The following is a 27,018-nucleotide window of genomic DNA, read 5'->3' on the forward strand; positions in this document are numbered from 1 at the left end:
TCCAAATATTTGTTGAAAATGTGATGTCAACATTAGACCTCATGTCATAGCCCATATTTAGACCATAGCGCTATTTTTCTTCTTCAATTTATTTTCGCTCTCCGTGGTACATATTTCACAAACAAATCATGGCATTATAAAAGCCCACATCTGTTTTATGTACCGCTAATATCATAACCTATACAGGGCCTCCCCGATGGCGCAGTGGTAGCGTCATTGCCTTGTAATCGAGGGGTTCCGGGTTCGATACCCGGTGGAGGCTCAAGTGGTTCGGATCCCACTTTAAACTGTAGGCCCAGTCCCGATTAGCCTTAATGTGCATAAAGTGGACTTAAAACACCAACTCAGACCAAACCATAACCTATACAAAGCAGATGAGAATTCAGAAAACTCTGAGTTAAAACATACCTGCAAAAAGTTTTCGGAGGTCGCAATTCTATAACAGGCCGAAAGTAACCACCACTTTCTAATTGCGAATTGGCGCCGCAACCTTCGTCCTTGACAGATAACCAGTTGCAGCACCCGGCAGCGCTCATAACTCCATAAACCTTCGCCCATATTTAGACCTTCTCCTCTAATACGAGGGCTGCTGGAAAAGTTTATGCAATCAATATGAAAAAAGACATGTGAAATTCTGGACATGGCTTTATTGTTTTTCAAAGTATTCACCCTTAAGATCGATACACTTTTGCATACGCTCAAACCAATTTTGAAAGCATTTTTTCCACTCTGAAGCTGATACCTCAGAAACCGCTGTTCGGAATGAGTCAACAGCTGCTTCAGGCGACACAAATCGCTCACCACGTACCTTATTTTTCATGTGTGGGAACAAAAATAAGTCATTAGGTGATAAATCAGGTGAGTACCGACAATGAGTCATTAATTCGACATTTTTACTGGACAAAAACCAACAGTTTTGTGTGCTGAGTGGGAACTGGCATTGTCGTGGTGAAGAATAATGCGACGATTTGGGTTTGTTTTACGCAATTCATTGATGACTTCTGGCAAACAAATTGTTTTACACCACTCAGCATTTACAGTCCTCCGATCACTGAGAAATATGCGAACACACTGGAATTCGGAAAACCAATTGTACGTAGTCCTATTGGATGGTGCTTCATCCCCAAAGACCAAATGAAGTCGCTCGATGCATTGTTTCGGTGTTAAACTACATTTGAAATCATAGAATATCATTTCCCGAAAGTGTTCACGAGAAATTTCCATTTCTCACACGAAACTACTACTTCAAACTGCTGCGAAAAATAAACGAATAGGCTTAAACAAACATCAAAGATAATTTAAACACTTAAAAGGTCTATTCTTCCGATTTTTATAATAGCGGAAAACTAGCGCCACTGGTGGTGTTAGTTTGCAGAAACTTTTCCAGCAACCCTCGTATATAGTATTTTTTTTAAGTAAAAAGAAAAAGAGGCGGTATATGAAATGCCTGAGTACGCCACTGTCTTCAGTATGTCAAGGCAGGGGAAAGGCGTTCGACGTTTAATAATAATGTCAATTTACGATTATTTGTTATTTTGTCATCTCGAGGGTGCTGTCATTCCCCCTCCGTTCGCTCGATTCGTCATGTGCATGCAAACTGTATATCAAAATATACCCCCGAAAGAACTGATCATTTACATATTAGCACCAGGAATGGCAACTCTGCATCGCAGTTCATCCCAGCAGGGTTGCTAGTAGCAACACATAAAAAATCGATATCGGCCTCGAATTCACAATTCAAGTTCATTGGTCTGGGTTCAGGACGATAAATACGTCGGGGTGGGGGGATCCCCAGAAAAAAAAACAACAAGAAACAACTATTTTACGTGTGACAACGTTTTGGCCTCTGTAACTTTCAAATTATGCAACACTGCTTGTAGTTACGCGTACTAGCAAGATTTTAAATGTCTCTAAGGGAGAATTCACACCGAAGAGACACCCAGCAAGCGACACTGGTTTCTTTGCTCAGTTTGCATGATGGTACTGATATAATTGCATTAGTCACCCGAAAAAACTTAACAAGGGGCATTGTTACATGTAAATTGCTTTGTAAAATGCAAGTTATTGAAACTTGAGAGAGAACTGAGAAATAATATGCACTGACCTCAAACCGTATACGCTAGACTTTTCAGCCTGAATAAAGCGAATACCTAAAGACTAGAGAAATGGTTCTCAACCTTCGTGTCACGGTATTTTTTTTTAAGTCAATGCCCTTAGCCCAAGATTTTTCCTCGTAAATCTTTACAGTATTTAAGATTTTATGCATGGATTAACATGTGCATATGAAATTAAATATTGATAAATAAATTATAGCATAATCATAAAGAGTAATAATAGTTTCATTAACCTACGTGTGTAGGATTGTTGACAAATATAAAAATATGGAAGACAAAGTTGTAACGTCGTCTCCTTGTAATTAAGTGATCCCGGGTTCGATAACCGGGGAGGCACCGGGCAGATCCAGTTCTGATTAGTCTATTTGTGCATAAAATGGACTTAAAAAACGAAAACTCACAACTCAATATGATATTTGGATATGATAGTTGTCAACCACTTTCAGCAGAACCTTTCTTTGCTCAGTATAGTTGATACAAGGGCACGGTATCGGGTCGCGGCCCGGCGGTTGAGAAGCAATGCACTAGAGTACTTTACCATGTTGACTAATATATTTTGGACTAAAGTGCCTCCGTATGCTGGCTTTTTCAAATAAAAGCAGTCAGGTAAATGGCAAAAACACGGCCTCTTTACACGATTTTGAAGGCAAATTACAGCCGATAACTGCATCAAAAAACTTGATCAAGCGAAAAGAACGCTGTGTTTAAATCTTAAAACAGTGTGCATATCGATACATTATTATATCAGCAAATTAAAGGTTCAAATATGATCCCGGCTTCCAGAGTCTAAATATAGCTCGTTGCAATGATGCATTCACTGCGCATGCGCGAACAACAAACTGAAGCGACACGATGCAAGCGGCACGTGTCTCGTGTCTCTTCGGTGTGAATTCTCCCTAAGTTGAAATTTGTAATAAAATTATAAGGACTGAGCCTATACTGCTTTGAACAGATACCCGAAACGATATTCTTACCGATACCGATTAAACGTTTTTAAAAATATTGATTCATATAAGTAGATGGGTATTCCACAAGCAACAGTTTACCAGAGTTTTGATTTAAAATATTATAGAAAAATACATCAGAATGTAAATATACCTGCTATACAGGGCGAATCACTTAAAATTGCCAGGAGTTCCGGACCCCTCCGAAAGATTTACTAAGTACAAAAATTAAATAATAAAATCACCAAAATTAAGTAATGAAAATATAATTTAATCGAGGATTATTTATTTCTGCCGAACTTACTGGAAGGCAAGAGTATATTGTGGTCATACGACTTTGAATTAAAGTACCAAATAAGATTTATGTAAGATTTATTACTAATTATAATAATATGAATAAAATATTACCAGCAACTTTACTTTTAGTCAACTGGATCTAACATCCTTTCTTGATATTCAATTAACATTAATTATTTATCTTTTTGACATTAATTTCCTTGCACATAAGTTTTTTTTCTTTTACAAATTTTGCCGACCTTAACTACACGTAAGCTAGATAATGAATACATGCTGTTATTAAACTCTCCTTATACAGTCTTTTTAGCTATTCATGTAATAAAAATATATTAATTTGAATATTTTAATTAATACTATTTTAATTAAATATAATTAGAATTATTGTAACGTAAACAATATTATTATTATTACAATTACTATTATTATTATTATTATTTTAAGTCACCCCCCCGAAATATAGGGCTGGTCAGCCCTAAAAATATACATGATCTGTTGAGATGTTCTTGGTCACATGACAGTCCTTTATTATTATTATTATTTTGTGGCTCTCATATAGTTTACATTTCTACCAAAACGGAATGTTTTGTTCTGTTCGCGAAATATTTCAATGTGGGATTTTAAGGTGAATCATCACCCTCTCACAGTTTCACACGCACACCAGACCCGGCTACTTTCGGTTTCATTGGCAGATTGTCGTCCTTCGTGGCGGAGTGGTTAACACAGCGTGCTACGACGCCAGAGGTCCCGAGTTCGAATGGGCATGGGTGTTCAGTGGCGTGCCCAGAATTTTCGAAAGGGAGGGGTTATGTGTACTTTTTTATGTAGTCAGTCCTCATTTTGCCATATTTTCCCGCCTTTGACGTTATTTTTTTAGAAATGCTGGGCTGAAAGGGGGGTTATAACCACCACAACCCCCCTTGGGCACGCCACTGTGAGTGTTCTTTGTAAATGTCCCTTCATCAGTGGCGCAGGAACGTTTTTCATTTGGGGGGGTACAAAATTCAGCCTCCCATATATATATATATATATATGTCCAATCAAGTGTCGCAATAATAATAATTAGGATAATTATATTTAATTAAATTAATATATTAATTAATTAAATATGTACATTAATTAATATTGTATTGTTATTATTACATGAATAGGTAAAAGATAGAAAAAGAATAGAAATGTAACAGCAAGTATTCATTATCTAGCGTACGTGTAGTTAAGATCGCCAAGATTTGCACAAAAACAACTGCCCTGGCAAGGAATTTAATGAAAAAGAATTGAATATTTATTGAATAACAAAAAAAGGAGTTAGATCCAATTAACGAAAAGTAAAGTTCCTGATTAATATTTTATGGATATTATCATTAGTAGTGTGCATAAATCTTTGGAATCCTTGAAAGCCGTATGAGCCAAATTCCTTGCCTTCCAATAAGTTCAGCGGAGAAAACCATCGAGTATACAGGGTGCAGCAGAAATAACTCCCGGATTTAATTCGTGAATAACAAAGCAACGATAGATGTTATGCAAAATTGTATTTCACAGTTGGAAAGAACAAGGATTACCATTTTGTTTCCCATATGTACCGAGACAACTCCACGAACGCCCCTACTTTTTTGAGGAAGACGGCACGCAGTTAATGTAACGTCTGACCGTTATGTATGGATGTTACGCAACTTCCTGCAGCCGAAATCGAACGAACGTGGCAAATTGGCTGTGTGGTTCCAACAGGATGGTGCCTCAGCACGCGTATCGATGAACGTGCTACGTGAAATGTTTCCAGGGCGTCTTATCTCACTTCGAAGTGACCTTCCATGGCCAACTTGTTCCCCGATCTCGCACCCTGCGACTTCTTTCTGTGGGACTACCTGCAGGCTAAAGTTTACCAAGGAAGGCCGAGGACAGCCAATGATCTGAAAGATGGTACCAGACAGGAAAGAGCGGCAATACCGACCAGACATGACTAGGAGGGTAATGCAGAACTTCAGGGTGAGACTTCAGAAATGCGTACACTGTGCAGATCGGCATTTGGACGATATCATTTTAAAACAAAGTCAAGTATGTCACACAAAATGGTGACTTGTGGCAATTTTGACAAAAAATAATTGGAACATTTTGTTCTTTGCAAATGTGCAATAAAATGGTAAACCTTGTTCTTTCCAACTGTGCAATAAAGTTTTGCATAACATCTATCGTTGCTTTGTTATTCACAAATGAAATCCGGGAGATATTTCTGCCGCATCTTAACTTGTAATTGTTACGCTGTTCAAGCATGATATTGGCATTGATGGAAATTGAGTATAACAAATGCTAAACAATTATATTTTGATAAATTACTTTTACTACTTGGTAAGTATTTCGGGGGGAAGGGGTCCGGACTCCCTCGACCCCCACAAAAACGTCCTTGATACCTAGGTATAATGTGAAGCCATGAGAAATATTCTCTTTTATAACGGCACACACGAATGTCCTGTTATTTAATGCAAAATATGCATAAATATTTTACATTGTTTTTGTTAGAATTTAAGTTTTAAAAAAAACACAAAAAAAAAACAGATTTTAAAAATCAGATAACAATTCTGAAACATAGCTATAAGGCTGAGCTCTGGACCTCATTCTGGGCTTATTTGGATTTCACGGAACGGAAAATCAGGAGTGAGGGGGATCTTGAGCCACCCCAACCAGGAATAATCATCTCCCACCCCCTGGATATAGAAACTACATTATATAGAGTTCCACTTCCGTTCCGTTCATTCTAATTTTAAAAGTCCCATAGCTACGCATAAAAATATCTTTAAACAATTTATGGCAGATGTGTACCACATCCAATGCCTTTTAGAAGCCATGTATTTGGTACTTGTATTTTCTCAGACTTCTATAGGGCGTTGTATTAAAAAAGGAAAAAAATGAGTTCAGATGGTTCCCAATCAACTCGTAAGAAGTCTAACTTTGAAATATTTGTGAAAATGTTGACAAATCATTTATTTGTAATATAATTAGCTGTACCTAATGCCGCTCTTCAAGTACTGAAAGTAATATCATTCGGTACATTTACAAAACCGAAATCTTTCAGCTCTCAGAAGTAGCAAGGAAAGCCATACGCTCAAAAGTTTATTCTTTCTTTTCAATTTTTGGTGGACAATGTGAAGAGCCGGCCAAGGTTTATTTTCGTATGTAGTGGTATTAAATGCAGATACATGCGTGTGTTTTAGGATGACATGTCAATTTCTCGTTTATGTGAAAAGGTAAACTTTAATGTAAGCAGAAGCATGTGCGCGTCACAGTTAAAGATTTTCGCATCTACAAAGAAAATCCAAAACACATTCCCACCTCGCCGGACTCCGTGGCGGAGGGGTTAGCATAACGCGCTATGACGCATGAGGTCCCAGGTTCGAATCCTGGCCTGCCCATGGGTGTTATTTTTGAGTGTCCATCAATTTCATCATATCATCATCATTCATCCTCATCTTCGCGATTAGCCAAAAGTGGCAGAAATGCGAAGTAAAATAAACCAAATCAATCAATCAAATATTCCCATCGTACTCCCAGATACCTTGTAAATCCAATCCAAAATCTACCAATAGAACCTGCAGTGAGTCTCATTTATCTGACTAATGTAATTTTTTTACAATTTGACTTTAGAGTTTAACATAAAATGGCGTTGTGTTTGTGTTGCATTCTATATCACAATTAGATTTTAAGCAATTAATGTCCAATTATAAGTATACCTAATACATAGGTAAAAAATAGTCCCCCCTCTGATAAAATCGCAAATTGCACCCTGTTTAAATGTCTAGGAAAGATTTCATTTCACCTAGGAATGATATCGCGATGCGATGAGTCGAGAATTGTCACAGCCTCATCTCGTCTCCTGTGTGGTGAGGTCCTTCTCGTTCTTATTTGTGCTTATTTTTCTTTCGGTTTCCACTCCGAAGTTATGAAAACTTATTCCAAATTCACCTCATTCTCAGATAGGCTAATCGGCACTCTATTTTTTAAAATATATATATATCTTAATATAGTTTAAGTATAGTTTTCCCAACACCCTCTTACAAATTTATGAAATATATGGGTGAGGTACAGGAGTGCATTTTAATCCCCCCCCCCCCCCTAAGTTGGTCTGTCGTGTCTCGTCTCGTTCGTGTAAGTGTTCCGTTTCGGAAAATTCCATTATAAATATTCAAAAGAAAATGGGGTTAGTCATATACTCTTCTGATGAAGATTTGTATCTTATCTTCGAATCGACGCGACCACTGCTTTAGAAATGTGTACCCCCCCTTACGCAAAGCAGCAATCGTCTGCAGCGTAATTGCCTGAGAGTGAATCCGATTCCATCGTTCCACACACATTTTAAACTATTTTTCATCTCCTTAAAGAGGTTTCCAAGAACTTAGGTCAATGAAATAACTACTAGCAAGCACAATGTAGTGTAATACGTTTACAATTAAATGTTTTGAATTTCTGTAGTAAGGACTATATTGCTTAAAATTTATAAACAATAATATATTTTTTTATTGGGCGAATTGATAATTGGTAATTTTAACAGTAGCACCTTCCGTCTGCTGTCAAATTACCAAAGGGGGGTACAGGGGGTACAACTCGATTTACGGATTTAGGGGGGTACAGTACCCCCTTCAAAAATTTGCGGGGGTACAATGTACCCCTGTACCCCCCCGTTCCTGCGCCACTGCCCTTCATCATATCATCACTCCTTGTCTTCGCGATTAGCCAAATGCGGCAGAAATGCGAATTAAGATTAACCAACTTTCCACCCTGGATATATAATTTTGTAAATTTTGCTGGTACTGGCAACATTGCGACGTTAAGTTCGCGGGGAAATTTCCCGACTTTGGAGCGGCCGGGAATCTGCAGCTCTTTGCTTGGCGTTCGAATTAGTTTTGCGAGTGCTCACTAGAGGGAAGGGCAGGTTCGCTTCGTCTGCAGTAAATTTCGCGTGAGGGATTTGCCAAAGCACACTGGAGTTGAAGGTGAGTGATTACAATGTGTATCGCTTCGCTTGTCAAAACGTGTCATTCTGCTTGCAATGTTACTGTGCAAGTTTTACTATAGAGCGTAAACAGTTGGAAACCAACACAGATTTTTTCGATAATTGTATTAATATCGCCAGCGGCGGTGAATTTTCAAAGATGCGTTATACAGGTAGTGTTATTTCTTGCAGTTACACTGACAACAGTCTCCCCCGCCCCTCATACACTCACTCACTCGAAAATACAAGTAATCCTTCACAGTAAGTAACAATGATTGCTTCAAACCACACGCGATAAATTCATTGAAGCAAACTGCGCGAAAAATTTTCGGCTCTGAAGCCGGCTAGAACACCGTGCCAGGGTGCGAAATCATTGAAAACTGGTGGGGGGAGAGAAAGTTCTTAATCTTCAAACCCCCCTCCCCCACAAACATATGTGTAAATTATACCATATACATATTTCTAATGTTATTAAAAGTAAAAATAAATTACTCATTTAAAAATATATTATTAATTGCATAAAGGAAATTAATTTGTTACTTTTATACATACGTATCAGATATTGCAAAGCTGCTAATTAATTCCTTTACTAACTGGGAAAGATGTTAATAAATTATGAAGAAGTGGTTTTATTATGTGTAAGTTTCTGTTTAGTTTGTGCTTTATGTTAATATAAATCAATTAGATTTCATTGTTATTTTTATTATTATTATTGTTTTTCTGTTATTGTGCGTATTGATGCAGATTTGCTAATTATCTCTTGAGAGAGAGAAAGCATTCAATACTCACAACTACACTAATTTGTGTGTTTTCGATATTAATCTTAGTAAAGTATATTTCAAATTAAAAGTAATTGGCTATCTTTTTTGTGTTATAACAAAAACTCCCCCCCCCCGAAAATGTTTGGTTGGGGGGATTTTTGGTAAGGGGGAATCCCCCCGTCCCCCCAGGATTTCGCACCCTGCACCGTGCTTATTTTTTTTCAGAGGGCGTCTGCACCCTTCGTCCCCCACTTCCGGGCGCCCATGTCTAAAGTTGTAAGAGTGGTGCGTCACCTTCCTAATTTCAGAACTGACCGACTCATTTCATTCGGCAGAATAATGCGGTTGAATAGCATCAACTGTCAGCAAACAACATGAACATAACACATATGCGTGCGGGCGTGTGTAAAGCTTAGCATCCACTGTCGCTCTCGGAACTGCTGTGTGGAAACATTTCACGCGTCTTTTGGGTGAAGTTATAAAGAACGAGTGTCAAAACAGTTTAGAGTGAGATTACTTTCGTAACATCCCTGGCTGTTTTGCATTGGCAGCTTTGGATCGAGACATAAGTCCCGGAGCAGCCAATCAACAAACGAGCCGCTGGTGTCATCTCTACCCAACACCTATCGCTATCCCTGTTGCTCGCGCTCTGGACTGTTGGTAGGCTCACTAACTGGACTCGCGCGGTCAGCTGGAGTTATGAAAATAATCTGACTCTACTCATACAAAGAACTCTGGCGTACGCAGGAATTTGTCAAGGGGGGGATTATTTCTAAAACTTTCTATAAATTCACCGTTGTTTTATTCTACTTTAATTAAATAATAATAATCATAATTAATTAATGATACTTATAATTTATTAATTAGTTGAATTACTACTAATAATACTACTAATAACACTAGTACTATTAAGTAGTAGAGATCTACATAAATATAGTATTTATGAAAGGAATAGAACGAAACTACTTTCTAGTCATTCTATTTTTACAAATTCTAGAAGCATTTTTTTTGTTTCTTTGATACGAAATAATTGTCTTGTCAACGAGGTGAGACATTTTAAGTGTGAAGAAAATCCACATAAACAAGAACATAAATTGAAATAATCAAAGTATGGAAGTCATCCAAGGAGCTGCGGTGATCTGGTCGCTAGGGCGTCTGACAACCACGCGTGAGATCAGGGTTCGATTCCCGGAATTGGTTGGAGTTTTTCAGCTCTTGTTCCCACATAAATGTCCCCGATAATTCACATCTAGAATGTCTCGCTGTTCTTACCAAGAAAACATGTTACAATAGTTAATGATATTGTAGTTTGAATTCGGAAATTTAAACGTGCCAGTGTAAACAATGGGAAGGTGGACTGGTGGCTGTGTATTCTTGTCCCCGCCTAGCTACATACATTGCCTGCTTACAACCAGAGGCGTCTCGTGAACGCGTGCGTCAATTGTGGGAAAAAAGAACAGCTTGCTCTGCGACGACATTCATGAGTATTTCTACATTCTTATTTCTTCGTAGGAGAAGTATTTATTTTACACGAGAGCGCTGAACTAAGCTTATATTACATTTCTTGGATCTGAAGTGAAAGAAAGTAATAATTTTTTTCTCACAATTGATGCATGCGTCACTTCAGATCCACGAAATGTAATATAAGCTTATTTCAGCGCTCTCGTGTAAAATAAATACTTTTCCTATATGAAGAAATTAGAATGTAGAAATGCTCATGAATGTCGTCGCAGAGCAAGCTGCCCTTTTTCCCACAATTGACGCATGCGCAGCATGCACTGCACGCGTTCACGAGACGCTTTGGAATCCATGGAAATTCCACATGCCGCTTCCGTGCATTTCGGCGAGGCGCACTGTAGCAGGCGTTAAGCGCCGGAAACGCGGCAACAGGATGGAACACTTTCGCTTCCGGTCAGTGGGCGATAACCCTTAAGATAACCTGCAGATTTCTAGCCGAAAATTCCGGGCTTCGGTTCCGCGCGTTTCCCTGTAGTGGGCGTCAGACTATTTGATTTCAATGGAGGTAGACAACACAAGTTCTGTTGCCGGATTTTTCCGGCTCAGTGGGCGGGGCCCTTTAGGCTTATTTCATAGGAAGAGCTCAATTTAAACTATATCTCGGCAGAGTGGAGCTGGGCGGGGTGCTTTAGCCGAATTTCTCTCTCCCACGCGATGAGAGAACCGACCTTGACTTTTCGCCTCCGGATGTGGGAGTTTCCAAGTGCCAGAATCGGTGTTGCATCACTCCTGATTTTTGTCGAGTCGTAAATGACACGACACCTTGGGCGAGTTCCGAAAGTCTTAACGAAACGAGCGCATTCAACGAAAATAACTGGGCTCGTGAATCTGGTGAAACCAGTTATTTTACAGACTTATGGGACACACTAGGCGAAAGCGCTGGCGCAGCGTTTTGCTTAGATAAAGTTTCCACATGGCGTCCAGCGAAAGGAATGTCCTTACGGCAAAAATAACCTCTACTGTGGACACTGTTACTCATTTTAATGACATTCTAAGAACTGTTAAGGCACACTCATCTTGTGCATGTTGCTTCATATCGCCATCTGTTAAAATTATAATACATTTTCCGAACTAGTGCAGTTTGAATCCATCAGCACGCGCGTTGTCTGGAAGCAGCAGACGATTCTCACGGAACAAACCAGCCTCCTGGCCCGTGCGTTTGGTGAATCTCTTTCTTGCACGAAACTCACGAAATGAGACTTTTGGGACAGCATAATGAAACGCACGGAAGCACTTATGGGACATCCAGTTACCACAACTCGTTTAACGCGTTAAACTCGTGCGACTTTCGGAACGGGCCCTATCTATTGTCAACATGCATGCTTCGCTCGCACCTCGGAGAGGCAGAGAACGCGAGACCCAACCATTTCCTTACCAGCGGCGACCGTTAAAGGCGCGTCCCCACTATGCCGAAATCAATGGACTTCCCCACAGTACTGCGTTGTAGGAACGTGCATCAGTCTGGTTCCACGGCTAGCACACGTGAAATACACCGTTAAAATGTATAAGGAGAAAGATGACCTGCTTATCGAGCGAGCAGCTGGGAGTATTGGGAAGGACATCTTGATGCGTGTGAACAGTGGCGTGTCCGGGATTTTCGAAAGGGGCGAGTTTACGTATATATTTTTTTAGTAGTCGCCCTCATTTGCCAACTTTTCCTGCATTTGACGTTCTTTCCTTTAGGAATACTGGACCAAATGGAGGAGGGGTGTATCTCCATCCCACCTTAGGCAACCCCCAGTGGGCACGCCACTCCGTGTGATAACTTCAGGAAAATACTCGAATATTGTGTACCATCACAATGTGGCCACTTGCAAGACATTATTTTTGGTTAATAGCAGTTCGTGTGTGTGTTGTTTGCTGCCCTGTAGCTAGATATTTTGGTGCCCTGGACAGGATTGTGATTTCCAGCCTCCCCCCCTCTACTTTCAACCTAAAACACCATCATTTTATGTGCGACCTTCGATATTTTAATCTTGCCATGGTTTATGATATTTATATCGTACAAATGTTGAAATAAAAGTCCGCATCACACGGAACTCGATTTCCAGTAGGTATGCCCTAGTTGGCGCTGGACTGGCTACCCATTTGTTAGTTTTCGCCTCACACGATACTTATCAGCGTACTTGTCGATAGACTTTTGTTCCCATACGAGGGAAGTTGTAATGGCGGCCGCGTGAGATGTAAACAATGTATCACTTCACATTTTTAAAAGCCGATAACTATTCAACCGAGAGGAATAACGTTTCGTATGAAACGTTATTAGGTACAAAACAATGGCGCTGCTTAAATACATACTTTACAACGTTTACTGTACACGTATGGAAGAATATTTTAGTTGTTTCAAATGTAAACACCGTGCACTCAGCATAGATGGTATAACTCAACGCGCCTTTCATGCTGTATACGTTATACATTGCTGGAGTAACACTCTGAAACCACAGACAAAAACGCTCCTTTGCACACTCATTCTTCACATGGCGATTGGCTGTTCCACAGAATCCAGTCGAGGAAAGCAAGTAGCAATTAGAACATGTCCTATTCCTCCAAACCAGTCAAGCAGTCAGCCAGGCGGCCATGATTGCTACCTAGAACGTTAGTTCAGCGCCAACTAGGGCATTCCTACTAGAAATCCAGTTCCGTGTGATAGGGACTTTAGGAAAGAAAGTAAAAACTACAGCGCGCTTGGGTTCGAATCCCGGCCTGGTCAAGGGTGTCCTTCGTGAGTGTCCCATCATCAATTATCCTCATCGTCATGATTATCTAAAAGTGGAAGAAGAGCGACGCTAAGAAACAATACAGACAATACGTTATATTTAGAGATTCGTAAAAGTCTGCGAATGGCAACAATTTCACAGGATATTATTTTTCGGAGCGGGATTACAGAGAAAAACATTTCGGAGCAAGTTGAGAATATCAGCAAGTAAACATAATGTAAAATCAACCTCATCATCGAAAATTATTTATGCATCATGTATCGAGTTTAAAGTTGGCGTCGATTTTCACGTGGTAACAGTCTCACCAAGTGACACCCAGTGTGGTATTTAAGAAATTTCCAGTGGGGGGAAATTCTACTGACTGTCTAGGGACAGCATGAGATAATACTTTGTCATATAACATTTCCCCCATGGATAAAATTTTTCAAGCAGAGGGAAAACACAAGTACCCAGAAGGGGGAAATCCCCTCATCCTCCCTACAAATACCACCCTGGTGACATACCAAAGGAAGTATCTAGGTGTAACTTCATCACTTGAAAAATTTTCAATGAGAACAAGGGTCGAATACCACCTTGTTTGGAATGCCCCTTACCTCTGCCAAGTGTAAATATATCCGTCTCATTTTCTGACTTTGTTGTCTTAAAAGAAAGAAAGAAAGCTTTGAATGGCGTCCTATGCTGCATCCCCAATTGTTGGAGGGACACGTACTCCCTGTCCCCAGCTAACGACGCTCTTGAATGTTCAACATGCAAATAATCGATAACCATAAGTTGAAATGTGACGTAACTGTAGTACACTTCTTATTTTTCGTTGTGGTTTCTTGACGTAGAATCCGTGTGTGCTGTTAGCAGCTTTGAGTTGATGACTGTCGGACTTCCTCTCTACAAGACCCAGTTGATAATTCTAATAATAGAACAAGCTTTATACAAGTCCAGCATCATGTGCTTGTCTCTGCATGCATTTGTCTACCTACGTAATTCACCTAGTGGTAAAATGTGGAACTAGATCAATCTCTCACGTTCCCCTCTTTTTCTCCTTATACATCTTCAGGTCTCTTTCCCTCTTTGCTTTGTTTTCTCCGCCTACATCTGGTTCTTCCCCTCTCACGTCTCTCTTTTTCTCCCTTTGCCTGTCTCGTTTTTTCCCTGTCTTTCTAAGCCCTGCGACAAGTTAAGTTTGCAGCAACTTTCGCCCATGTAGACCCAAACGTGCGCGCGGAATATAGTTCCGCTGCAATACTGCAGATGTTCTCAATGTCTGTGATATGAACGGCTCGGCGGTTGAGGCAAGACACGCACGGGAGATGCTGAGCGTCGTTCTCGCACGGTTTAACCTTTTGAGTCCCAAGGCAATTTTCACATGTAACCCCCTTGGTGCCCAAGCCGATTTTCAGCAAAATGCAGAGTTTCAATTAAATGAGTGTAGATCGGAGACTAATTGCCCTAGAGAGATGAGTAATATACCGTTGTACGCGGAATGAAACAGAGATTCAGACGATATATAATATATGCACATTTGGCGTACATATGGAGGGGGAAAGGGGCGAAATCCCCTGAAAATACTTTTTTTAAAAAATGGGCTTTCTCCCCCCGGCCCCCCTGAAAAAAGGATATGAAAAGTTCAAAATGCACATAGAAATTATCGCTGGCATGTAAGAAACAGAAAAATATTTGCATCATTGTCGTATGACCAATGTAACTTCAGTTGTACCCCCAAAAGGAATGGTCGGCACGCCACTGATTGAAGCTTCAAAATGCAGCGGTACCTTGAAATGACTTTAGCTCAGAGACTATTTGCCCTGGAGATATGAACGATATACCGTTGTACGCAGAATGAATCATAGATTCAGACGATATATAATTTATGCACATTTGGCGTACATATGGAGGCGGAAAGGGGGGAAATCCCCTGAAAATACTTTTTTTTTTTAAAAAATGGGGTTTCTCCTCCACGCCCCCCCCCCAAAAAAGGATATGAAAAGTTCAAAATGCACATAGAAATTATCGCTGGCATGTAAGAAACAGTAAAATATTTGCTTCATTGTCGTATGACCAATGTACCATTGTACGCAGAATGAATCACAGATTCAGACGATATATAATTTATGCACATTCGGCGTACATATGGAGGGGGAAAGGGGGGAAATCCCCTCAAAAATACTTTTCTTAAAAAATGGTGTTTCCCCCCCGCTCCCCGAATTTGGCGTATATATGGAGGGGGAAGGGAGAAAAAAAAATATTTTAAAAAATTGTCACTTCACCCAAAAAAATGTCCTCGCACTTGGGCACAAAACGACGCCTACGCACAACATTCACGGACGAAAAGCTAGAACGCAGTGAAAAATGAACGCGGATTCTTGCAACTGCTTGAAATTCTATTTTTAGACAATGCAGGGTAACCTATGTTCAACCTTGTGGAACACTTGTGCTCACAAACAAAGGTTTCCTTCAGCACGCTTCGAAATTCCATTCTCACAACGCAGATTCAACAACCAGTCTTCCCCCACCCCCTGCTTGCGCCCCCACGGAAAACTTTCATTTTGACATCGGATACTGATAAACAAGCTTCCTTCGAATGCATTAACAGGAGGGAGTGAAAAGCATTGCTTTAGAACAACCAAGACGGTGTTCCTTTGTCGGCAAAAATTTGACCTTGAAAAGAGACGCAAAAGAGAAGTACCTTTTCCCGCCTTTTCCCCTCCATTTTCATGAAGACAAAAAAAAATGCAAAAAAAAAACATTTCTGTTAAATACATGTGTTAGGAACAATATATAAAAAAAAAATCGAAATTCTAGCCAAAAATAGAAAAGTTATAACGTAAAAACTACGACCTTGACACAGGGTATCTCGATCGAGATACTTGGGACCGTGAGGCTTACATTTGGGTATCTCGATCGAGATACTTGGGATCCAAAAGGTTAATACATAAAACCTGCTGCAAACTTAGCCTGTCGCGGGGTATAGCTGTTCCCTTTCCACCCTCTGCCAGTCTTTTCCTCCCCTCTTCCTGCTTGCTTTTCTTCCTAAGCCTATCCTTTTTTCTCACTGCCTCTCAGTGTGCGAAATCATTGAAGACCGGTTTGGGGGAGGAAGCTCAGTGACGTGCGGTGACGTCGACACTTGGGGTAGCAATCAGTGGCGTGCTCAGGGGGTGGATTGGTGTGGGTCATACCCTACCCCCTGTAGGGCCCAGTATTCCTAAAAAAGAATGTCAATAACAGGAAAAGATTGCAAAATGATGAGTGAGTACTAAAAGAGTATACGTAACTCCCACCCCATTCGAAAATAAAGAAAACGATTTGATTTGAGTACTAAGCCAAAGAAAAGAAAAGAAGGAAAGCATAACATTATTGTCTGCACATAACACACTCCCATTTCATGAATAATAAAACTACATCCCATATTATACATACATATTGTACAACATGTAAAAGGTTGTGTAAATACAGAGAACATAAGTACTGCAGAAAATTTTACCCTGAGTTCTTTAGAGGATTTACAAAAAAAATGTATGGGAAACCAATCCCCTATCTGTCCTATGGGAGATAGACTGGGGGACCTGAAAGCATGGGCTTTCAACCATTGCAGCGGGTGCGAGGGGCAAGGGAGGTAGAGGCAGAAATCTTTCCTTTTCCTTCGGGCGGCAGTTTCTACCTGGAACTGGTGAGGCGGAGGAAGAGTGAGCTAGGGCAGCTTTGCCCGCGGATCGCACCGAGGGATGAGAAGCGCGTGGAGAAAAAAAGTGTTGCATATGAACTGTGGCTTTAAGACAATAAATATTGTGATTTGAAAATAATTAGAGATGTGAGATCGATTAATCTATCTCTGCTAGACTAGGTACTCCTCAGTGCACGTCACTGAGGAAGCTATATAATGTTATTAAATATAATATAAATTACTGAATATTTAAAAATACATTATTATTAAATGCACATTAATGAATTAATTTGTTACTGTTACATACATCAGATATTTATAAAGTAGCTAATTAATTCATTTACTAACTGGTTAGAGATGTCAATAAAATACGAAGTAGTTGTATTATTTGCAAGTTTTTGTTTACTGTCTGCTGAATCAATTAAATTTCATAGTTATATTTATTGTTATTGTTATAGATCTGTTATTATCTCTTGAGAGAGTGAGTGAGGAAGCCTTCAACACTCACAACCACACTACTCTGTGTGTGCTTAGATATATATTTGAATTCAAAACTATTTTTTATATTATGTTGTTGTAATGAAAACTCACCTCCCCACCGGGAAATTTTTGAGACCAAGGTTGTTGTTGGGGAATCCTACCTGGCCCCCTACAATTTTGCACCATGCTGTCTACATTCTCTCTCTGCTTCTTCTTTTTCTTTTCCCCTGCTTCTTCCATTGTCGTCCTCTTCCTGACCCTACTTCTCCATCTGCCTGTCTTTTCCCCTCTGCCCCTCTTTTTTTCAATCTTCCCACTTCTTTTCTCCCTCTGCTTATCTTTTTCTTGGTCTGTTTCTCTCCTTTCTCCCTCTCCTTCTCACCTTTTATCTCTCTGGTTCTCCCTTTTTATCCTTTTACCTCTACTTCTCTCAATTACTTTTTTTTTCACTGACTCCGTCCATATCTCTCTTTATCTCCTTCTGCCACTTAGTTTTTCTCCTGCCTTTCCCTTTTCTCCTTCTTCCTAGTCTCATTTTCTCCCTCTGCTTCTCTTTCTACATGTGCCTTTCACTTTTCTCCATTTGTCCCTCTCAGTGGCGTACGCAAGGGGGGGGTTACCGGGTTTAAACCCCCCCCTTGAGCTTTTGAAATATTATGGAAAATGCTGTAGAAAAAAATTAAAAATGGCTAATTTATCACAGTCAAAGATCTGCGACAGTAATAATAATAATAATAATTTGAATTATTATTCCCATGCAGCATGAAGAAAAACACAACATTCCAAACACAATCTAAGCGACCGCAAAATTCAATTTTGCAATTTTCTTGCAAAAAGTCGCGCAGTGACTCTCGCGAGAATTGTGAAAATTCCTTGCTTCGTCGCAGTGTGTCGACCTTATTGCAAACGTTCTTCCCGGTACTGAATTCGCATCCCCTTGTGAACTCTCAAGTGATGCTGAGTCTACATCCACATCATTACATAATGTTGAAGAAGTGCTTTGTGAATCACCTAGAAGTGATAAATGTGTTGGAATGTCTATAAACTTACTTTTCAACGAAAACATAGACTCAGTGTAATTTAGCAACATGTATTCTCGCGCTTCATCATCATCATCCTGGGCGAGTTCCATAGGTAAAGGTAATGTAAATTCCCCCGTGCATACAGCACCGTGCCATGAAGGCACACATAATGATGTGGTGGGCCCCAAAGATTCTCGATCGCGAACTATTTTGCAGGTGATGTGATCAGCACCATGCTCCGGCAGCCTTCATCCCCCAAGGTTGCTCTCAGGTACCCATTACTATGAGGCTGGGTGCGGAGACAAGGCTGGATAAATTCCAACCAATTCCGGGAATCGAACCCGGATATCCCACGAAGTTGTCAGACGACCAGCGCGGCTCCTTGAATGAGTTTCATATTTCGATATTTCAATAAATTTAATATATTCGCTTGTTTTTATGAATTTTCTTCACACTTAAAATGTCTCACTTATCATATACAAATAATCGTTGACTAGACAATTATTTTGAAACAAAATAAATGTAATTTTGTTCTATTTCTTTCATAAATAGCAGCTGCATTAGTAGTAATTTTTAGTAGTAATTAAACTAATTAATTATAAGAATTATTAATTAATTTATTATTATTATTATTAATTAAAGTATAATAAAACAATGGTAATGTGATTTGTAGAAAGTTTTCGAAATAACACCCCCCTTGATGAAATCCTGCGTACGCTACTGGTCCCTCTAGTTTCCTCCCTCTGCCTCTCATTTTCTTCATCTACCTCTCTTTTTCTTCATCTGCTTCTTTCTTTAACTCTATCTGTTTCTCTATTTTTCTCTGCCCTCATTTTCCCCCTCTGCCCACATTTTCCCCCTGTGCCACTCATTTTCTCTGCTAGGCTCTTTTTCTATTTCTGCCTGTCTCCTTTTCTGTCTCTCTCTTTTAACCCTCTGCTTCTCTCTTTTCTCCTTCTTTTCTCCCTCTGCCTCTATCTTTTTCCCTTAGCCACTCCCTTTTTCTCCCTCTGCCTGTCTCCTTTCCTCCCTCCATCTATTTCCATTTTCCCTCTGCCTTTCCACCTATCTCTTTCTCCCTCTAATACATGATAATAATAGTAACCCGTGGCAACAACCCGTAACAACCCGTAACAACCCGTGAAGTGCCTACCTACCGACTGTCGGTCTCACTCCCACCTACAACCCATTATGGGGTGATGTGTGGTCTGCCCGATGAACCCCCAGTCATTGTTGTAGGGTTTCTATGATCTGGTTACGTTACTCATTCGTAGCTCCCCAATTTCCTTGTGAGGGGAAAAGTTATGATGCTTTCCTCAGGAGACTCAAACCTGCATGTGTCCAGTGATGTGCCGTAGACTATAAGTTTACGTCTACATGCATTGTCTACACGTAGATTACATTGGGTTGTAGTTTACATAGACTACGTAGACAATCTAAAGTGCATTAAAATTAATTTTCAAGGGTTTCATGAAAGGGAACCAACTATATTGGTTCCTAACGAAATGAAAAGAATCCGATTTACAACAAAATTTCTCTTCTCTTCTATTATCAACTATGGAAAAAGAAAAATAGTATGCAAAAAACAACAACAGATGGCAGTTGTGAGGCAAAAGTGGTCTTTTCCCCATAAAACACTAGAATATTTCCTATATTAGGTTTCTTCCTAGGTGAGAAATTGTTCAAATTTGGAAGAAAGAGTATGAAAAAGGAAGCTTGAAGCAAAATTCACAACTTACTACTACTCTCACACACCTGCTGTGGGTGGGAGGATGCTTTGAGAATTTTCTTAACTGGGGGATAGCATCCCTCACTTTGAGCACTGCTACCCCCTTGAGAGAAAATCCTGTGACCATCCTTGAATGCCTGATTAGCAATATCTGCAGCTTTCTGCTTCCTTTCTGTGTTTTTGCCCTTGAAAATCTGAGAAAAATAATTTTAAAACCCCTTTTCAGGTTTATACTCAGTATCATTTTTCTTGAGTGATAATGTTAATATCATATTGCTTGTAAATAAAGGAAATACGTAAGTTAATTGAAATAGAAGTTAGCACATGAGCAACTGCTGAAAATTAGATATTTGTAAAAAGCTACTTTCCAGAGACTAACGAATATATCCATGATTTCAGTGATTTATTTACAGACTCCGAAATTTTCATAACTCCCTCTAAATTATAAATATCATTCTTACACCCCTCAGATTGAATATTTTGTATAAACCCCTACATGAGCCAAACTTATAAATAACGCCACATGCTTCACGTATATATATCCTGTTTCAGGATGCAACCTTGATTCTGTTTTATATTATTTTGTCATTTCTTCTACTTATTGTTAATAGTTACGATGATAATAATTTGCATTTATCATACCAAAACAAAAAGTTTAATTTGCATGCTGCAGATACCCACCCATTTGCATCTTGAGAATTTTCCTATAATTAATATATTGTTTCATAAGTACATTATATATTTTATTATAACTTTTGGTCACACCAAAAACTACTAGTTAAAAACAAATATATATAATAATAATAGATTAAATCATATCTTATAGTTTTGTATTATTAAAAAAAATGCTTTTATTTGAAATTCCAGACACCCCAAACTCTACTTCATGATCATTCAACATCTACATCGGTGGCATGCATTCTGGGTAGGCTAGCTAAGCTCCGCTTACCCAGGTAAAATAACAATAAGTGTATATGAAATTATAACATGAGCGAGTGATGGATATAAAACATTTCCATTCTTGTTGCTTCGTATTCCGACGGCTCGCAAGCCTTCGAAGCACAGCCTGTATCAGACCTGGGGCTCTACACTGAGTGTTTATTGAGTGCTGCACCTACTGAGCCCTGTAGTGAGCATGCAAACATGCTTTACTTATTTGCATTGGCGAGTTGGTGCATGCGTTGTGACTCGCTGTGCTTCTCCATTGAATGCATAGTGTGCAGTGTTGCCATATGAAGGGAAATTTCCCTGTTACAGGGAAATTCGGACCGAAATTTTAGCCAAAAGGGGAAAGGGAATTTCGATGAAAAATACCACAATTTCAGGGAAATTTTAAGACATCTGACAACATTATTACAGTGTATGTTAAGTTCCAGTTTCATATTCACATTTTCATTTTTTCTGTTCATTTTCCTGCTCCCTTGAATATAGCCTGTATCTATTTATATTTATGTTAAGTACATCGCTTTTCTGCACCCTCAGATAATAGTAACGATGAGGATTAACAATTAAATGGATTCCTGATCAGGATCCAAATCTGGAACATCTGGTCAGAAGCAATGAAAGTCACATGTGAAAAATTTAATATTTTTTATTCACATGGACATGGACCAACGAAAATACTACTACTACTGCTTCCACCACCACTAATAATAATAATTATTACAGCTACTGCTACTACCACTACTAATACTTACTATTATTATTGTATGATTGCTTAGGTGAAGGGAAAAATTGGTCCAAAAAGGGAAATTTTGCCCCTTGGAAAGGGAAATTGTGCCCTCATATTGTGGCAACACTGGTAGTGGGACGGGATACGATGATTTTGAGTATTGCTCTCTGTGTATTTACAATGAAAGATATTATATGGCAATGGTAGAAAGTGCGTTTGTAATTTATGATGTGTTGAAGAAACCATTTGGTTGTCGCACTTTTAGTGAGAAACGTGATATTATAAATATAGGGAGACTTGTGCCAGCACTTTCAAATTTGAAAATTTTACAAAAAGAAGTGAAAAGGAAATGCTATTTTAATGTTCATCAATTCAATATGAAATGACTGATTGGGTAGCAGGTAGTTGTAAACTGAGTAAATGATTTTGCTGGCCATACTTTTTGTTTTCTAATGAACGGAGTGTGTGGAGTAAAGAAGGTTACAACTTGAATAATCTCACCAACCAATGCTATCACCATTGGAAGAGGGGCAAGGGTGGGCCACTGCCCTTCCTGGAAAGTGAATGTCTTCCTAAGAAGTCTATATTTAACTCATAATTTCATTTCAGTCACAGTAATTTATATTAATTATGTAAGCACGTTGAAGAAACATGATAATTTCAACCAGAAACAGTGTTTTTTGAGGAGGTATCACTATTATGGGAAAAAGTAAGCCTCTTTTGCCTCACCCTTGCCCTTTTGGAAAAATACCTTGGTTGCCCGTCACTGCAAAAAATCCTGCTGACGTCCATGGCTATCACAAAACACGAAATTTCTCAATCATTTGCGTTCACTTGTTCAGTTACAGTTCAGGCAGTGGCAGTTCCAAAACTGGGGGGAGGGGACAAGGACAGTTTACTTTCCCTTGGTAATAAGATTTAGCATAGTGCGGGGGCGAAGGTGGCAAAAATGGAGGGCAATTGCCCCCTCCCCTAATTGCTGCCACTGGTTCAGAGTTTACCTTAATGTAGCGGGCACTGCACGCCCCTGATCTACATCGCTAACTGCAATGTTACACTGCCAACCTCCATGCTGTAGTGGTTAGCTCAGTGTGCTATGATGCCAGGGTTTGAATTCCAGTCTGTGCATGGATGTTCTTTGTGAGTGTCCTGTCGTCAATTTCATCATATCATAATTCATCCTCATCTTTGCTATTAGCAAAAAGCAGCAGAAAAATGATGTATAATATATCAAATCAACAAGAACAATTTTACACTGCTAAATATTTGTTTATTTAATATATTTTGTTTATTCATAAGGCACTTGTTATTTTTTAATGTACATTTTTTTCTCAAACTCTCTTTCTGCTTCTTTTTCAGGAAGTTTACCAATTGTACAAAGATGGCAGCACAAAACAGCTTTGGTATTGTGGATTATATTGTTTTCTCAGTCATGCTAGCCATCTCAGCTGCCATTGGCATTTATTATCGATTCAGTGGAGGCAAACAGAAGACTGTAAATGTAAGGGACTTTAGAATTAATTAATAATTATTTTTGGTACACTTAAATGGCCCAAAACAGAAGGTACAAAACATGACAGGCATTTGCATGAGAAAATTTTAGGATTAATGTTGTTGACTGATGTAAACTTTTGCCCTGGTCAGTGGCGGATCCAGAAGTTACAGTTTGCAGGGCCGAATTTCAGTCGGGTACTTCACCTAACCGATAAGCAATTCTAATTGTACTGTTTTATAAAAAAACGATATATTGTACTGTGGACAGGAACCAAGAAGACTCATGTTCTATAGATTAGCATATTGTTTTGCAAAGAATAGGGGCCCAAGGTTGGAATAGATGGTTATGGAGTTTGAGTTTTAAGTCCACTTTATGCACAGATATGCTAATCGGGACTTGACTTGCAGTTTAAAGTTGAATCCAAACCAGTATGTGTCTCCACTGGGTATCGAACCTGTGACTGCTTGATTACAAGACAACAAACTTACAATTACGTAATTGGGGATGTCCCAAAAGATTGTGCTTACTGTATGTCTTTTCATGTTCTTCCTATTTGCATGACAGACTCATTTAAAGAAAACATTAACCTATTTTATCAAAGGGATTTGGGTTCATTTCCCTTTTTAGGTTCATTCCACAGCGGTTTGGATCCAAATTTAAACTGTAGGTCCAGTTCATATTAGCCTATTAGCCTATCATGAGCACAAAATGGAATTGAATCAAACTGTAGAAAATATTCTTGATCCTGTTAAACTCTGTGGTCAAAGACAGAATATTTGAGTATTCAAGGAATGATGATATGTCCAAAATCCTTGCAGTTGGGATTGTCCCTATTGCCATCCATGTGGATCTGTGCCTGTTCCTGACTACAAGTACCTGACACACTGATTTATACAGAATTTTTCAATCCAAGACTCTGTGAGAATTGTTTTAGGCAGTGCTTGAATCGGAAAATATTGGCGGGGGTTATGTTTGGAAGAGCCTTGGGGTTAAGTCGGGGCTTTTTCCTATGGTTTAACATGGTGACAATGAGACAGCTGGGGGTGTGCATTGTGAAAATTGTACTAGCTACCATACTTCTGCATCACCCATTCACTTTGAACACTGATTTTAGGCCAGAGGTGTTCCAATTTTTTTTTGTATTCAGAGCCAGTAACGACTTGAGTATTTCGTTACTGAGCTCTGGGTATGGCCTAGTCAGTAGGGCAACTGACTGCCATGTGAGAGATCCGGGTTCGATTCCCAGGGTGGGTGATTTATTACAGCCTGTATAAAGCAGCTCCGGGGCTCACCCAGCCTCAAATCAAGGTACCTGGGGGATAAAGGTGGCTGGAGCATGGCGCTGATCACATCATCTCCTAAATTGCCAGGATCGAGAATGTGTGATGGTCTACCCCCACATCCCCATAATGTATGCGCAGGGAACTTGACCTGACCATGCCCAGAACATGCCCTCAACATTGCCCAACTCCTGAGAGCTCTATGAAAGGGGTAAACAATCGGCCTTGGGTGGAGAACACACGGAGAGTGTCAGGAACTGGCAAATAGGTCACAAGGTCCATGTCGAGTTAATGTAGGAGTGTGACTGCTGCCGGCCACTGTGAGGAACAAGTCCTCTACATGTCTGCCAGAAGCTGTGGGGTCGAAGTCAGGACCTATCGGGAGGCAAGACAGCTGAGGTCAGCCAACGGAACCAGTGGTGAGACTCAGGCCAGGGATCAGTGATAAGTGCCTGCCTGTTACGGTACTCATTGTCTCCTTTAATTGATCGTAAGTGGGGTGCTTTCCTTCAGCTAATTAAATGTAAAATATTTAATTGAAATTGTGAATCTTAGATCTGCTCTATCTCAGTCTGACCGTCCATTGGTCAACGGAACCTACCCTCCAGGATAGAGGGTGAAATCCAGTATGGCTAAGGTTAACAGCCCCATTTGAATCTCCAGAGAGCCACGCTTGGATGGAAACCTTAGACTGTAACAATTTGGTCATTGGCCATACTCCCTCAAAGTAAGTTTTCTAATTATTAAGGGATGCCATATAAATAGGTATGACTGGCTGGATGTGATGTACAGGCCATAGATTGGGCAGCTCTCTTTTAGGTAATGATGAATTAAAGTTTGAGGGATGGGGTGAAAATGGAGATCTCTGGATAAACCACAGTTAAACATGTAATACACATGGAGACTTTTTTTTATATATATTGCAGATGATATGAAAGAGGTCTTATCAATGCCAATGCTTTATTAACAGGTTTTTTGTAAGTATCGGGACCATTGTGCCCTTGACTTATTATCATGTTCTTACAAAATAGTGTATATACAACATTTTTTTTGCTATAACCCGGGTCGACTGTCGGCCGGGATTTGGACAATAGTTCATCTGTATTATTTCACTAATTTGAAATTGTTGAGTTCCTTGTTATAATTTTGCATTGACAGAGGAAGGAAATAATCACTATTATTTTTCAAACCATACAATAGTTCGGTGCACTGATGAAAAGTTCTAATCACAAACTACATTTTGCACATCACTTTAAGACACAAAACATAAAATAACCACATAGAATAATAATAATGATAAAAATATATATAAGTAACAAAGAAACAACAAAATCACAATCTGTGCTTTTATAGCTGCACTATCAAGGAACACTAATCTGCTCCATTGAAAACAGTACTTTGAAGTACTCATAAACAGGGAGTATATGTAACACATAACATAATAATACAATAGCATTTTTTGAATTTAGATTTGTTCAAAATTTCGGGGCATGGAGTGGGTCATCCGGACCTGTGGTCGAGTTCCAATGCCCCGAACCGCTGGATTTGGATGCTGTTGGATCTGGCTCCAGAAGTTGTAACACATGGCATATATAGCAGATTGAACATAATCTAGTTCAAGGTCCTCATGGATTTGTGAGATACGAGTATCTCGGCTATGACCAGTAATAAGTCGAGCAACATTATTCTGTATAATCTGCAATGTCCTTATGACTGAAGGTCGGAGATGACCCCAAGCTGGTGCTGCATACAGGAGTGTGGGACGTACCATCATCTTATACACATGCAAGCGAGTCGTCAGTCCCAAGGTAGGATTTCGGAAAACTGGGTACAATTGTCCAACTCGATTTTGTGCTTTTGCTGTCACAGTTGAGATGTGTTTATGGAAATTTAGTCTTCGGTCCAAAACCACTCCTAGATATGTGGTAAAAGGTTTGTCCGGTATAGAAGATCCCTGGAGTCGTAGAATCTTTGGTAGTTGTCTATGTCGACGTGTAAATAAAACCGCAGCACTCTTCTGTGAATTATACTTCAAGCACCAGCGAGTAGACCAATCTTTCAACTCTAATAGTTGTTGTCTCATCCTGCTATAGCATAGTTCTTGTAAAGGGCTATTTGTAAAGATGGCAACATCATCTGCATAGGTAGCTAACATGCATCTATGAGTACCAGGGATATCACTGGTATATAAAGCAAACAGAAGTGGAGATAAAACAGCTCCCTGAGGGACACCAGCATGTATGATCTTAACGGTAGATCGAGCACTTAAAAATTGCACCTGAAATTGTCTCTTTTGTAAATACTGATCCAATAATTGCACCAAATAAATAGGAACTCCCAATTCCGATAGTTT

At 39.5% G+C, this 27,018-nt stretch overlaps 1 protein-coding gene across 3 annotated transcripts in view; it reads left to right on the forward strand.

Annotated features, from left to right (window-relative positions):
• The window catches only part of LOC145981355 (putative sodium-dependent multivitamin transporter), a 133,250-nt gene that overhangs the window by 35,959 nt on the left and 70,273 nt on the right, over positions 1-27,018 (forward strand). For 2 of the 3 annotated variants that reach the window (XM_083114584.1, XM_083114585.1), the window contains exon 2: positions 23,250-23,391. In XM_083114584.1, the coding sequence (XP_082970710.1) occupies positions 23,272-23,391 (120 nt within the window). In that variant the 5' untranslated portion in view covers positions 23,250-23,271. Of the gene's footprint in view, positions 1-8,250; positions 8,335-23,249; positions 23,392-27,018 lie in introns of those variants that run through there. The other variant, XM_083114582.1, reaches the window with a different exon arrangement.

Source organism: Lepisma saccharinum, chromosome 29 (assembly GCF_977018435.1).
Source record: "Lepisma saccharinum chromosome 29, izLepSacc3.1, whole genome shotgun sequence".
Lineage (NCBI taxonomy): Eukaryota > Metazoa > Arthropoda > Insecta > Zygentoma > Lepismatidae > Lepisma > Lepisma saccharinum.